At 41.4% G+C, this 13987-nt stretch overlaps 1 protein-coding gene across 3 annotated transcripts in view; it reads left to right on the forward strand.

Annotated features, from left to right (window-relative positions):
- Positions 1 to 13987, forward strand: part of fhit (fragile histidine triad diadenosine triphosphatase) — a 224896-nt gene that overhangs the window by 173833 nt on the left and 37076 nt on the right. For 2 of the 3 annotated variants that reach the window (XM_077573455.1, XM_077573456.1), the window contains 3 exons: positions 2247 to 2392; positions 7352 to 7381; positions 12597 to 12665. In XM_077573455.1, the coding sequence (XP_077429581.1) occupies positions 2247 to 2392; positions 7352 to 7381; positions 12597 to 12665 (245 nt within the window). Of the gene's footprint in view, positions 1 to 2236; positions 2393 to 7351; positions 7382 to 12596; positions 12666 to 13987 lie in introns of all 3 variants that reach the window. The other variant, XM_077573457.1, reaches the window with a different exon arrangement.

The following is a 13987-nucleotide window of genomic DNA, read 5'->3' on the forward strand; positions in this document are numbered from 1 at the left end:
GCCATATGTTGTATACATTCTGTGTATCCGTCCTACCATTCCCCCTGTTGACACATGGGTCACACCATGTGTCAATATAGCGGCCCACTTATAAAGATTTTTATTTAATTTAATGTCACATTTTCTTCGATGGCTTTTTGTTTGTCATCCTGTTGGGAAGCTGATTTTTCTAGTCGTGTATTTTTTCTATTGTGGGGACAGTGCCTCAAAAAATGCCCTGTCTCCCCACAACACCAACAGGTGACTTCTTTTGGGCCTGTGGCGTAGCCGCGCCCCTTGCCGGCGGGTCCTATCTTAAATTGAGGTCTACCCCTTCCTCGGCCCCTGTTCCTATTGTGGGGACAGTGCCTCGAAAAATGCCCTGTCTCCCCACAACACCAACAGGCGACTTCTTTTCTTTGAAACATGACTGTGTTTTCCCCCATCTCTTTTTCTTTTTCCCATCTTTTATTTTTGGACTCTTTCTCGATTTTATCATTACCTTTATCTTCCCTCCTTTTTTGTGCCATTACCATCCAAAATTCTGTATCCTCGTATCCGTCTTTGCTCATTTTCTTATTATTTTTTCGTGTGTTTTTTATTTTATCTTGCAAGTTAAATATTTTTTGTGTATTAAGCTGGCCAGCAAATTCATATTTCGTTATCCACAAATTTAAATGTTTTGTTTTAGAAGGACATTGGTTTTCTACAAACTTGCAGTCCTTACATGTTAACTGTTGTTTCGGGTCTTTCTTGTTGGCTTTTTTGCTATTTGTTTTCTCCATGTTGGAGTCAGCGATTCTCTTAAGGAGATTAAACTGACTTTAAATCCCCGAACAAACAATAATGAGGTAGCGAACCTCCAGTCACACCAAGGTAGCGAACCTCCACTCACACCCTCTCTACGGAGTGTAAACGCGCGTAGGACACCGTTGCCCTCTTTTATAGACTCTCTCTGTCTCTCTTTTATAGACTCTCTGTCTCTTTACGCAACATTGACTAGTATTCTTACGGTTTTGATTCACCACACTTTTATAGACTCCCTCTGTCTATTTCTCAGTCCCCTCTTCCCAGTTTCATAGACTCCCTCTGTCTATTTTTCAGTCCCCTCTTCCCAGTTTCATAGACTCCCTCTGTCTATTTTTCAGTCCCCTCTTCCCAGTTTCATAGACTCCCTCTGTCTATTTTTCAGTCCCCTCTTCCCAGTTTCATAGACTCCCTCTGTCTATTTTTCAGTCCCCTCTTCCCAGTTTCCCCTCTTTCTTTTCCTCAGTTTTATAGACTCACTCTGTCTACTTCCCTGTTTTATAGACTCTCTCGCTGTCTTTTCTGTTTTATAGACTCACTCTGTCTTTTTTAGTTTTAAGTACGTACAGGACACCGTCGCCCTCTTCTCCACGGAGTTTAAACGCGCGTAGGACACCGTCGCCCTTAACTTTAAACAGACACTCATTTACCAAAAATCCGCCAATGAAAATATAAGTGTCCTACCAGTGTTGCCTTCTCTCTTCCTGGATTGCTTCAACTTTCAGTCCCCAGAAACAGGGCCGAGGTCCAGTCCCCTAAAATGGGACAGCTGCCGTGGCCACGGTCTTTCTTGGTCGTCGGCTCTGCCTCTGGGCACCTCCGGTATGTTGCAATCCGGCTACGAAGGACCAATTTAAATGTCAGGTTCAGATGTAGACATTTATCAAATAAAGAGAGAAGAAGCATCTGGTTCCAAATTTATTGCTCATGAGGAAGAGAAAACTGCAGCCTTAGTTTGATCGGTACAGAGTCTCTCTTGGTTCATCACTCAAATAGTCCCCTTATATGTACTAATCGGGGCATCTGATTACATGACAGAAAGAGAAAAACAACTCCTATCTCACTTCACACTCTCTAATGCGGCATGCAAGTCCAGGGGCCCTGGCGTTGACGTGCGTCTCGTCTTCTTATCAGTTGTCCTCACTCGGCAGCTGAGTCGTCCACTTGCAACTTCACCAAATACAATAACACTCCTTTGCAATACATAGCAATCATAAACAGAAATTACTACACTATTACGTTGACTTGTGTTTCCCAAGAGGCAATTTACTTCAACACGGCAAATGTATAATAATCCTCCAAAATAATTCCTACATTTAGATCTTTGAGTTCATCTCTTAAAAAAATGGGGGAGCAAAAACAAAAATGTTGCATTTATATTTTTGTTGAGAATAAATACAAAATATTAGCAGCTGGTGACTTTCTCTGTAATTCCAAACATCCTTAACAGAACCTTTCAGATGTATTGGTCTGTCCACTGAGACAAGTGGAGCGTTTTCGGGATCTTCGACCAGACGAGGTGAAAGATTTATTCAGCACCACCCAGAGAGTTGCCAACCTGGTTGAGAAGCACTTCAATGCCACATCTCTCACCATTGCCATCCAGGTAAACATCAGAATTAAATGTTTTCCTGTAAGAAGATAGATTAAACATGTCGTAAAATTCTGTATACCAAACATTCTTCATGGATTACATTTTCCTACTTAATAATAATAACTATAGCCACTGACCAAGATTTATTGTAGTCCAGGATATGAGCTAAAGTATATGTAGGCTACTATGGACTTTTCTTTTTGACAAACCGGAGTAATCGATATTCAAAAACTTTCATAGTCATCTCTCCAAGTCAATAAATTCACTGTCGAGCTATTCTTTCTTGTAACAAGATTTTACACCTTGCTCCACTCTTGTGTGATACATTAAACATAATATGATAGAAACTAAATTCAGAGCCATCTCTTGACACATACAACAACCTACACACAGACAGGCTCTCACCTCAGATTAAAAGGCCTTTTTTTTGCATAACGTGTGATATATATGCTAATTTATTATTTTGCGTGCACTGGGGCCCTCTCAGACTAAATTGTCTCACAGGTTGGCAAGATGGGGGACAAAAAACACAGTAAAGAGCAACCTTTACCTTGACGTCACTTTCTTTGACTGGGAAATTGATCACTAAGATTAATTGTAAGATTAAATACTCAACAGATAATTTTTTTCAGATACCACATTAAAGTACTATTGCCTGCAGGAGCTCTCAATTGTTCTCATCAGTGTGCCATCCCTGTGAAAAATAGTATCATACAAATCATCTACTGTTAATGATAAAAAAAATAATAAATGTAAAAAATGGGGGGGGGGGGGGCTCACTAGACTGAATTTTTCTATGATCAGAAGAGGGTCAAAAATAATTATTAGGCATCGGATGTATTTGTTCACTCACATTTATTGTCTGATGATTATTACAAACAAATTTGTAGCAAATAACACAAATCAAATCATTGTTAATTGCACCAACAGGATAGAATGTTGGATTGGTAGTAGAAGAACATGCTTTACAATCATAAATTATTAACTCATTCACTCGCAGCCATTTTCACTGAAGCAACCCCCTTCCCGCCCAGCTGTTTTACTGGATTTTGACTGATTTTGCAGGCCCACAGAATATTGTGTTCTATTGCTATAATAACGTGGAACCTACCTAAAGAAAGATGAGCCTCTTCTTTCATCAGGAAAAAAGTATATTTATATCCGTTTCAATTTTGCAGCAATTAGCATTAGAATATAGCTATGTTTCATCATTATTCACAAATTGTCATGTTTATTTCTAGTCATGTTTAGTTCCTGTCACGTTTAGCTTCTGTTTTCCTTGTGTGTTCCCCTTGTCTTATCATTTCCTGTTTTAGTTTGAAAATTGACTCCTCTCGTTTCTGGTCACTTGCCCTTCCTCGTGTGGTGTGTGTGTCAACCCTGACTCCTGATTGTTTCCACCTGTGTCCCCATTACCCTCATGTTTCATCCAATCAGTGCCCTCAGCCAGGTGTGTCTTGTTATGTCATTAGTGTTAGTGTATTTAGTCAGGTGTCTCCCCTGTCTGTCGGTTCATTGTTGCTGTTGCCATTGTCATAAGTCTTTCGCCTCGTCACGCTGACCTTTTTGCCTTGTCAGGAACCTTGTCATGCTGTTTGTTTTACCTAAGTTGTTTTGCCATGTATAGATTCATGTTTTGTTAGTTCCATTTATTTTGTACTTTGAGGATAGCCTTTTGATCAGAAATTAAAACCTTCTTTGGACTACACCTCGGCCTCCTCGCTCTGCCTTCCCGCATCTGGGTCCTAAAGCCCCCACCTTACTGACAGAATGAACTGACCAGGATCAGACCCAGCGGGAAGCTCCCGTAGGCGACCGGCTCGCCGTCGGTCGACACGGAAGCACCGTCAGCCTGCCATCCAATCCCATTCCATCCAAGTAAGCTCCTTTTCTCGGTATTTGTCCTCTCTTCCCCTTTCACGCGATCAGCAAAACACACTCTGCCCTACGACACCATTTTGTCGCCCCAATGTTTTTTAGACTGACTTCTCCGATGATGAAAAGGAAGGTCCCTTTTCCATTAATGCACTTCCGGATTACAGTTCAGATTCTGACTCCGAATTGGATTTTTTCACCAGTTTAGTTCCCCACATGTTTTCTTCACAGTTTTTGTTTATGGATTATTTTGACACCGGGTCATGTCACCCCTCCTCACCTGGGTCTCCGCCGTGTTCACCACTCCGGTCCCCATCGTGTGCACCTCATAGCCCCCCGTTACCGCCACATCAAGACATAGTTCCCCCTTCACCTGGTTCCGTACCCACTCCCGTTAGTTTTCGTCACGTTCCTTCACTGTCGGTATCCTCGGGTTCAAGTCTCCCTATTGCTCCTCACTCCCCATGGTGGCAGGCTGATGAGGCTCCGGCCCCGCACCTTCAAGTCTCCGAACCTCGTCCGCCGAGGGCCCAAGTCCCCAAACCACGCCCGCCGGAGCCCCAGGTCTCCGAGCCACGTCTGCCCGCCGGAGCCCCAGGTCTCCGAGCCACGTCTGCCCGCCGGAGCCCCAGGTCTCCGAGCCACGTCTGCCCGCCGGAGCCCCAGGTCTCCGAGCCACGTCTGCCCGCCGGAGCCCCAGGTCTCCGAGCCACGTCTGCCCGCCGGAGCCCCAGGTCTCCGAGCCACGTCTGCCCGCCGGAGCCCCAGGTCTCCGAGCCACGTCTGCCCGCCGGAGCCCCAGGTCTCCGAGCCACGTCTGCCCGCCGGAGCCCCAGGTCTCCGAGCCACGTCTGCCCGCCGGAGCCCCAGGTCTCCGAGCCACGTCTGCCCGCCGGAGCCCCAGGTCTCCGAGCCACGTCTGCCCGCCGGAGCCCCAGGTCTCCGAGCCACGTCTGCCCGCCGGAGCCCCAGGTCTCCGAGCCACGTCTGCCCGCCGGAGCCACGTCTGCCCGCCGGAGCCTCAGGTCTCCGAGCCGGCTCCTGGTCCCCCTGCCGCCTCGTCGGCAGCCTCAAGTCCTCGCGCCTCGTCGGCCGCCCCCACGGCAGCCTCAGGACCCTGGGCGTCCTCGCCACTGCAGCCGCGGGCCTCCTGGCTTCGGCCACTCTCGTGCGGGGTCTCTTCGCTTCTTCCATGGCGGCGTCAGGCCCATGGGGGTGGACAGGAGGAGTACATTCCACGGCCTTCCTGTTCCGGTGTGGCGTCCGGGGCGCCCTCCAGACCGGCGTCGCCGGGCTCCCCTCATCTGGCGTCCTGGACGTCCCCCGGACTGGTCCTGATGGATGTGCCAGGTTCCCGTTTCCGCGCCCCTCCGCCCGCCCTGTTTTTGTACTTTTTAAAAGGGACGTCTGGAAGCCGTCCCTCGACGGAGGGGTTCTGTCATGTTTATTTCTAGTCATGTTTAGTTCCTGTCACGTTTAGCTTCTGTTTTCCTTTTGTGTTCCCCTTGTCTTGTCATTTCCTGTTTTTGTTTGAAAATTGACTCCTCTCGTTTCTGGTCACTTGCCCTTCCTCGTGTGGTGTGTGTGTCAACCCTGACTCCTGATTGTTTCCACCTGTGTCCCCATTACCCTCATGTGTCATCCAATCAGTGCCCTCAGCCAGGTGTGTCTTGTTATGTCATTAGTGTTAGTGTATTTAGTCAGGTGTCTCCCCCTGTCTGTCGGTTCATTGTTGCTGTTGTCATAAGTCTTTCGCCTCGTCACGCTGACCTTTTTTCCTTGTCAGGAACCTTGTCATGCTGTTTGTTTTACCTAAGTTGTTTTGCCATGTATAGATTCATGTTTTGTTAGTTCCATTTATTTTGTACTTTGAGGATAGCCTTTTGATCAGAAATTAAAACCTTCTTTGGACTCCTCCTCGCTCTGCCTTCCCGCATCTGGGTCCTAAAGCCCCCACCTTACTGACACAAATCTGTTAAACACTGGCAAAAAGAGCAGATTTTTAATACTCCGATGCCACCTGCTGGCCGGTTTTGTAATAATTACCATTGCTTTAAGTAACCTCTTCATGTCAGAAGCTGTTGCATAGAAACGTGTAAGTACGTATTTTGGAGTGTGACAAATTTAAAAAAATATTTACACGTTTTTGGGTTTGAATAAGTTAATAGGGACATATGAAAAAAGTGACTTTGTTTGTATGCAAAATACTCTGAGATGCCTGCAGAATTATAAAATGTGAAATTAAACAACAAAGTAAATCTTAATTTTCTGAAAATGTGTCTGTGGCGGAACAGTTCTTCACTGTTACAACATAACCACACCCACAACAGGTGCCTCAACTAAGGACATCTAGACTAGTCTTGTGATTCTAAAGCTTTCAAATACTCACCACTTAGCACAATGCTGACATGCAATAAAAATGACTGAAATTCTTATTGTCATTTTGCAACAAGAAAAAACGTGAACACACAACACAGGAACTGAGGCAGTTGATAAATGTGTTTCAGTGCTACTCAAGAACACAAATGTTGAATTTAAACTTTCTGAAAATGACCAAAAATGTGTACAGGCATTTGTGGGGGTTGGTTCATTGGCTGTACACGGCACCTGACAGAAATGTATTTGTAGTGTGTGTGAACGTATAAGAAGCCATCCTCCAACAAATGTCCTCGGACACATCACAATCCTGGTTCTGAAATACTTCAAAGCTTCTCCAAAAATAAACTTAAAGCAGTTTAATCCTCAGCTCCTCTGAGACTGGCATTTGATGCAACGTTTGAGATCCTGTGCATAGTCGCCGTCATTCATTTTTCCTGAGTTGAGTGAGAAAGTAGCAACCACAAAGTGAGCATGTCACGATCCTGCATCATAACAATGTGAATTTAACTCCAAGCATTTTAAAAGCATTTTGCCTTTTTTAGCTGTTCCAATCTACGAACTGCACAGCTGTCTCTCTTCAAATAGGTCACAGATTCATTTTGATATGTAATGGATAAAAACAGTTTAAAAGAAAAATGGATTTTGATGGAAGGACACCTAAGATCGTACTTAAGAATTTATTAATCTTTTCTAATTACTTATTTTCGTTCCCACTAGGACGGCCCTGAAGCTGGACAAACTGTGAAGGTGAGAACTCAATAATTCACAACTTCTGAATATGTCATGAGGATTCTGCAACAGTTATACACCATTAAATAACCATTGTATTTCATTTCTAGTTCCAGACTCCTGGCATTGATGAATTTTTTAGTCATATTCTAAAAGGGTTAAATCATTTTTGGCATGAGGCCATATTAAAAAAGAAAAGGAGCTGACTGGGAATCCGCTGGGATCCACTTTGATTATATTAATGGAATCATAATAAGAACCAATCACTGCTACTCAAAAGTTCCCCTCAGATGTTTATATTAAATGTTACTTTGATGCTGTTTGTGGTACATAATGTATAATTATATTACCATCCACCACTTAAACAGTCTCGTTTTTTTTGGTTCACTCTATTCACATGTCTGTGCTAATTTGGTTTAAAATAATAGTTGTCTGTTATGTGACCTATGATTGCCTGGTGACCTTGAAAAGGATAAACAGAACATGAATGGATAGTAATCTTATTTAATTTCAAAACGGTATTCATCAAGTAATAAAATAATTTATTTGACTGGATGTACACTTATATGTTGATATTTAAAAGAGAAGTTTGCAGGCAGAGCTTGGCGGGAGTTTGCAGGCAAATTTACAGGGTAATCCAAAACGACCTTCAACGTCAGATTTAAAAGTAGAAAGAACTTGCTTCAAGCTGTTGTTGCCACGTTGTTGTTTGGTTGGGGGAGTCTTCCTGTATTTTTTTTAACCTAACCCCAGTGTAAAACGAGGGAACACTGTACAGTATACCTCTAGTTATTTTTTTTTTACAGGTCTTCCACATTTCACTGTGTTGTTTGGAGTTAATGTATAGATGCAGAGAACTCAGCTTGGTTTCTATGCAGTCCATGGTAGGTGGGCATTGGGGCCTTCTGCGGCTTGGAGTAAGCATAAAGTAGCACAGGCAGAAGCCCAGCTTCTTCCCGGCACTCTTTGTATATAGATGTACTAAATCAAGCTAAATGTTGCTCTTTACTTGTATTCGTTCCTGCCAGTATAGTTATGAGTGCATGCCTCAAATATACATTTAAATAAATAGTTAATAAATTAAATGAAACTCTGACGCCCTGTATTGACGATTCGCCACAACTAAATAAATGTTATGAGGCTAAGTTAGCTTTCTGCTCTGCAACAATGAACTAGATAGCAGATGGATGGATGTTCATTGAGTTTTAATCACAATGAATGGTTCCTTGTTTTTTGCAACTATTAAAACATTGATGGAAGCAATTAAAACTGTTAGCATGATAAGTAAAAATACATAGTACATACATAAATGCTAATAATTGTACTTTCATTTAAGTGTAATTAAGTTAGGTATTTGTGCTATCTGCCGAATTGGTATGTTTTGGCTGGAATATTGAATAACGAAGCCTATTCTGTGGGCTTTTTTTAAGCGTCGGTGAGAGAAAATTATCACTTCTAAGTGTTTTCATAAAAGAAAAAAGAAGATGTCTGGTGAGCCAAGTGTTGAGTGAGCTAAGGACTCCATTAGACTATAAACGTTACCACCCCCCCCCCTTTTTTTTTTCTTTCTTTGTCTTTATGCCATATTTATAAAAAGAAGGGGGCGGGGGGTTGTGCCATTTAAATTGTGTTGTAAATTCAGTTTTGTGTAAACCACATATTCCCCACTTCATTCATGCACATGGTTGTTTTGCTTTTAACCGTGAATAGCCTGCCTGGCTTCCACACGTTCTTTTCACGAAGCTTTCACATTGTTTTGTCACTGAAAGCAGGGTTGTTTAAGGCAATACCTGCCTACAAAACCTTTTGTTTATTAGTTTAATTGATTTAGGAAGGATTTCACAACATTGCAGAGGCTTAGAGTTGCTGTTGATTCCTGACTTTGCCAAGATAACATGCTTTGCCAAGCTAACATCCTATGCTAACATCTAAGTGCTAGCGCGGTGTACACCACGTTGCAACCGCACATCGACCTAAACGTGCACTTGTCTGTAACCGTTTTTAAGCAATCTTGGTTAAACGGCAAGATTTACATCAGGCCACTATTTCCTCCGCAAAATAACGCTAGCAAGAGAGGACCTTAGAAACAAAACACATCAACAAAGTGCTTCAATAGGGAATGAATACATAACTACAAAGTGTTTTGAGGCTATTGTGTATTACCTTGGTCTGTTAGCGAGTCTGTTGGCGAGGAATCCTCGCACACCCCCATCAACTCCTCGCACATTGCTTCCAGCATAGCTATTGCTGAATATTTTGTCCCGCCAGTGGTACACCCCGAGAATGTCTTCCAGTCTTTCATACCACTTATTCATTTTCCGGTCATTTTCACTGCGACTGTTGTGGTCCTTAAGTTTTTTTGTAGTCTTGCTTAAGCTTCTTCAGTTTTTCCCTGACTTTTTTTGTGTGTAAATTATATTTAGCTTGGCTAGCTTTGCTGTTATTAATTGGTATACCTTATAATTTTTTGTGGCAGTTTTAAAGTGGCGTTGGGTCTCTTCATCCCTGTAAATGCTCAGGAGAGCCTGCACTTCCTCATCCGTTCACCTATCGTATTTTTTAATCCTTACATTCTTGCAATGTTTTAACAAAGACGTGGAAAGAAAACAGTACACACGATTTGTCAAGTATTGTACAAAAATGGCAAAAAAGCATCTACCCAAAACAACACGCCTCCTTGTTCAACCAACCAAACATTTATCAGGTTTACATCCAATTGTTTAGAATTTATTAAGCGAATTTACTGAAAATGGTTATCACGGGGGTAAAGTTTAGTGGAGGACCCAAACGCAGGGAAGCAGGGCAAGGAGACAGAGGTGATGGACAAAAAAAGGAATTTAATTATTCAAAACAAACGCGAACTCCAAATGGCAGTAAAACAAACCGTGGGGAGGGCAACAAGGCAAATAACTGGCAGCATGACAGGAGGAAAACGACAATGAACCGACAGACAGAGGGGAGACAGGAGACTAAATACACACACACGCTAATGACACAACAAGACACACCTGGGGCAAGACACAAGTGGCTGAGGGCACTGATTGGTTGACACGAGGAAAGGCAGGATTACACCTAACAAGACCAAGGGAGACACACAAGGAAAAACAGAACCCAAACATGACATGTGTCTTATGCCCGTTTCCATCTGTTCTTCTTTTGCAATTATTGAGAGGGGACTCCGCCGCTTGTAGGTGACGTTCTACACCATAGAGATATCTACCAGTAATTTAAAAGAAGACCAGGAAGCGCCGTGTGATGATGTCTTATGAGTTCTTTTGTAATTCTTAATAAACCGTAGTCTTTTTTTTGTTGCTGTTTTCCATCTAAAATAGCATTAATATTCGCTTCTTATTATTTCCAAAAACATTTGTTTCGTCGTCCCTCCAAACATACCTTACTTTATCGTCCGACATTGCTTTGGGACTACAAACGTACGTGTGATGTAATATCCAGTCAAAACGTGTGACGTCTTACCAGCGGTTATTTGCAAAACCTGTTTCCATAGCCAAAATTTGCTTCAAAATCCACCCACTCTAATTGTAAAAACATTTTTGCGAATTTTGGTCCCTTTTTCAAATTTCTAGCGTTTCCATTCAGTTTTATTGTCGCATTTCTTGAAAATTCAAATAAAAATGGGTGGATGGAAACCCCTGTGCTGTTCAGGACAAATACCAAAATACCTTCCTCAGTCTTAGGAGGTTAGGTAGTTCTGGCCCGGGCCCCCAGACCCAGAACCAGTTTTCTGTGTGAATGCAAACTTTTGACAAACTCCCAGGGTACATAGGGAAGTCCAGAATTTGGTTCCTGCAGTGTGAAAAGCCCTATTAAGGCAGTTCTAAAATAAATCCTTTTTTTCTGCTTTAGAAGTTTATTTTAAGGTAAGCCAATGCAAATTATATCATTACATAGAAAATTCACTTGAAAAAAAAAGATGCTGCCACATGATGTCTTATTTATAACATTTTCAAACATTGTTTCAGCCCGCCTCGCAAATTCATCATCGTGTAGCAATGACAAACAATGCTTGCCAATTAGAAAGAAGCCTAACAATTGTATACAGTCGCATTATGTTTGGTGTTAGGGGATGTAAAGCACACACTGCAGATGATGTTTGAAATATGCTATGTGAGTATCCAGAACCACAGCCAGATGTGCCACAGGTGCTGTTACACAGTAATAAAGCTTAAAAAAAAGAAAGAAAGAAACCTCCTATAAAAAATTAAAGGCTGTTTAGAAGTGTATATTTTCTTCATGATAAATTTAATGTATTTTATGTTCATTATTGATTGTTTATTCAAATCAACCTAATTTGATATTATTATTATTATTAGTAGTAGTAGTATTTATTCAGACAACTATTGGCCGTCAGCAATGCCAACACAGATATTAAATTATCAATGCAATAAAAGTACAATGGAAGTTACAAACTTAATGGGTTCTGTGAGCCTGTTAATAACCTGAAACATTCATAAATCAAGGTAATGTTTCCGGCTGAAATGAATGGAAATGCAATAAATCTGTTTCAGCCCCAAAACTAAGTTATGCTTACCTTTTTTGTTTGTTTTTAGCCCACGTGTTTGGTCAACAATAAATATGTCATACGGAATAAGTGAAAACACACTATTGTAAAGAAATAAGATATTTGAAAATAACCCATAATATTGTTCATTATTGGGGAAGGGGCCAGCTAATGAATATGTTTTCATGTGGATTTTTTTTCCCATCCCATTGTGTGTGGGAAACGGATAGATCTTTTTCACCCTGGAGGTAGAAAGATATAATTTTAGGGAAAATATTAATGTGGGCTCAAATTAAGTATTTAGTAAATTAAAGCGGTGTCTTGAGGACATTAACCACACCATCCATGCGGAGAAACAAATCACAGTTAATCATACAGGCTGCCAGATTTGTGACAGCAAGGGAATAGTCACCGGAAACAGTTGGATAGGTGCGGTGTGGTGAAAGAAAGTAAATTACATTCTTAAAAGTGGAAGATTAAGGAAGGAGTCTCTGTGGTGTGCACACAGCATGCATGGTGGAATTTACGGTTACTCTCCTGTGATTTGTGGCAAAGCAGGAGCACTGTTTTGCTTGTCTAACATTCAGTGAATTAATGACGGGTCTCCACGGAAACAATCTGTCATATCAGTCTATCAAACGATTCCCAAAAAATGTCTGATTCCCTCTATACTAAACACAACACCTAAACATTCTCTTGTTTATTTGCTTTCAGCATGTCCATGTCCACGTGCTTCCCAGAAAGGCTGGTGACTTTGAACGCAATGATAGTGTCTACGATGAGGTATGACCGTTTCTGTTTTGTGCTTTTAGATTTGTATGTTTGAATTTAGTATTTTATGAAAAGCTACATCTCACTTGCATTGGTGTTAATTTCGTAAATGAAAACCAAACAAAAATAATTTCGTCAACACACATTTTTCACCTGACTAAAACTAGAATAGATGAGACTAAAACCCTCATTAATGAACAATAACTGGGACTAAAACAGTATGCATTTTTGTTGACTAATGAAGATGAGATAAAAATGTACTTCACTTGATCAAAACTGGACTAAAATCTATGGACATTTTAGTTCATGAACAAAGACGAGACAACAGTTATTTGATTTTGTAAAATCTTGTCTCTGCTGCTAATCTGTCATGTGACACCCAGTGAACCCCCCCCCCCCCCTTCTAATCTGCAGCTAGCGTGTGCATCATGCACAAGCACGTGGGACAGACAGGAGGTGGATTCATTGCGAAAAGTAAAAAAAAAAAAAAGTAAATAATAGTTATAACGTAATTGTGTGTCAAGTTAAAAAAGATGAGAGAAAAATATATGTGAAATGGTTTTAAATCTGAAATGTTCAGCAAAATCTGCTGACAAAAAATATACAGGGGTTAAATGATTGTCCTGACTAAAACTAGACTAAAACGTTGACAGTTTGTTGACTAAAACTAGACAAAGTTGTTTTCTTGGACTAAAATAAAGAATAAAATGCTAGCGTTATAGTCGACTAAATATGGACTAAATAAAAACGGGATGAGGTTGACTAACTGTGATAAAAACTAAAAAGCGTGACTGAAACTGGACTAAAACTGAGACTGAATTTAACAATAATAAAAAAGAATGCATTCGATTTTATAGCGCTTTTTTGGACACTCAAAGACGCTTCACAGTGGGTGCATTATTCGTGCTCGCAGTGGGTGCATTATTCGTGCACTCACTCATTCACACTCTGGTAGCAGTAAACTACTTAAGTAGCCACAGCTGCCCTTGGGCAGGCTGACGGAAGCATGGCTGCCACACATGACTCAGGGGAGAGCGGGGATCAAACAGCCAGACATTTGTCTTACTTCAAATGTCGATAAGACTGTTGCGGTGTATTTTACAAACAAGCAATTTTTTTTAAATTGCCCAGATATTTTGGATTAATGGAAATAAAATTTAAAATGTTGATGATTTCACTTATTTAGGTATGACATTAAATTCAAAATCACATTAAACGACTGTGACTCCCAAAAATGTAGCCTTTCAAATTATAGGCACATCAGAGGGCCTCTAACTACAGTACTGAGGCCTCAACCACTAGGGGTGTGCTAAAAAAATTGATATGGCAATACA

Source organism: Vanacampus margaritifer, chromosome 8 (genome assembly GCF_051991255.1).
Source record: "Vanacampus margaritifer isolate UIUO_Vmar chromosome 8, RoL_Vmar_1.0, whole genome shotgun sequence".
Taxonomy (NCBI): domain Eukaryota; kingdom Metazoa; phylum Chordata; class Actinopteri; order Syngnathiformes; family Syngnathidae; genus Vanacampus; species Vanacampus margaritifer.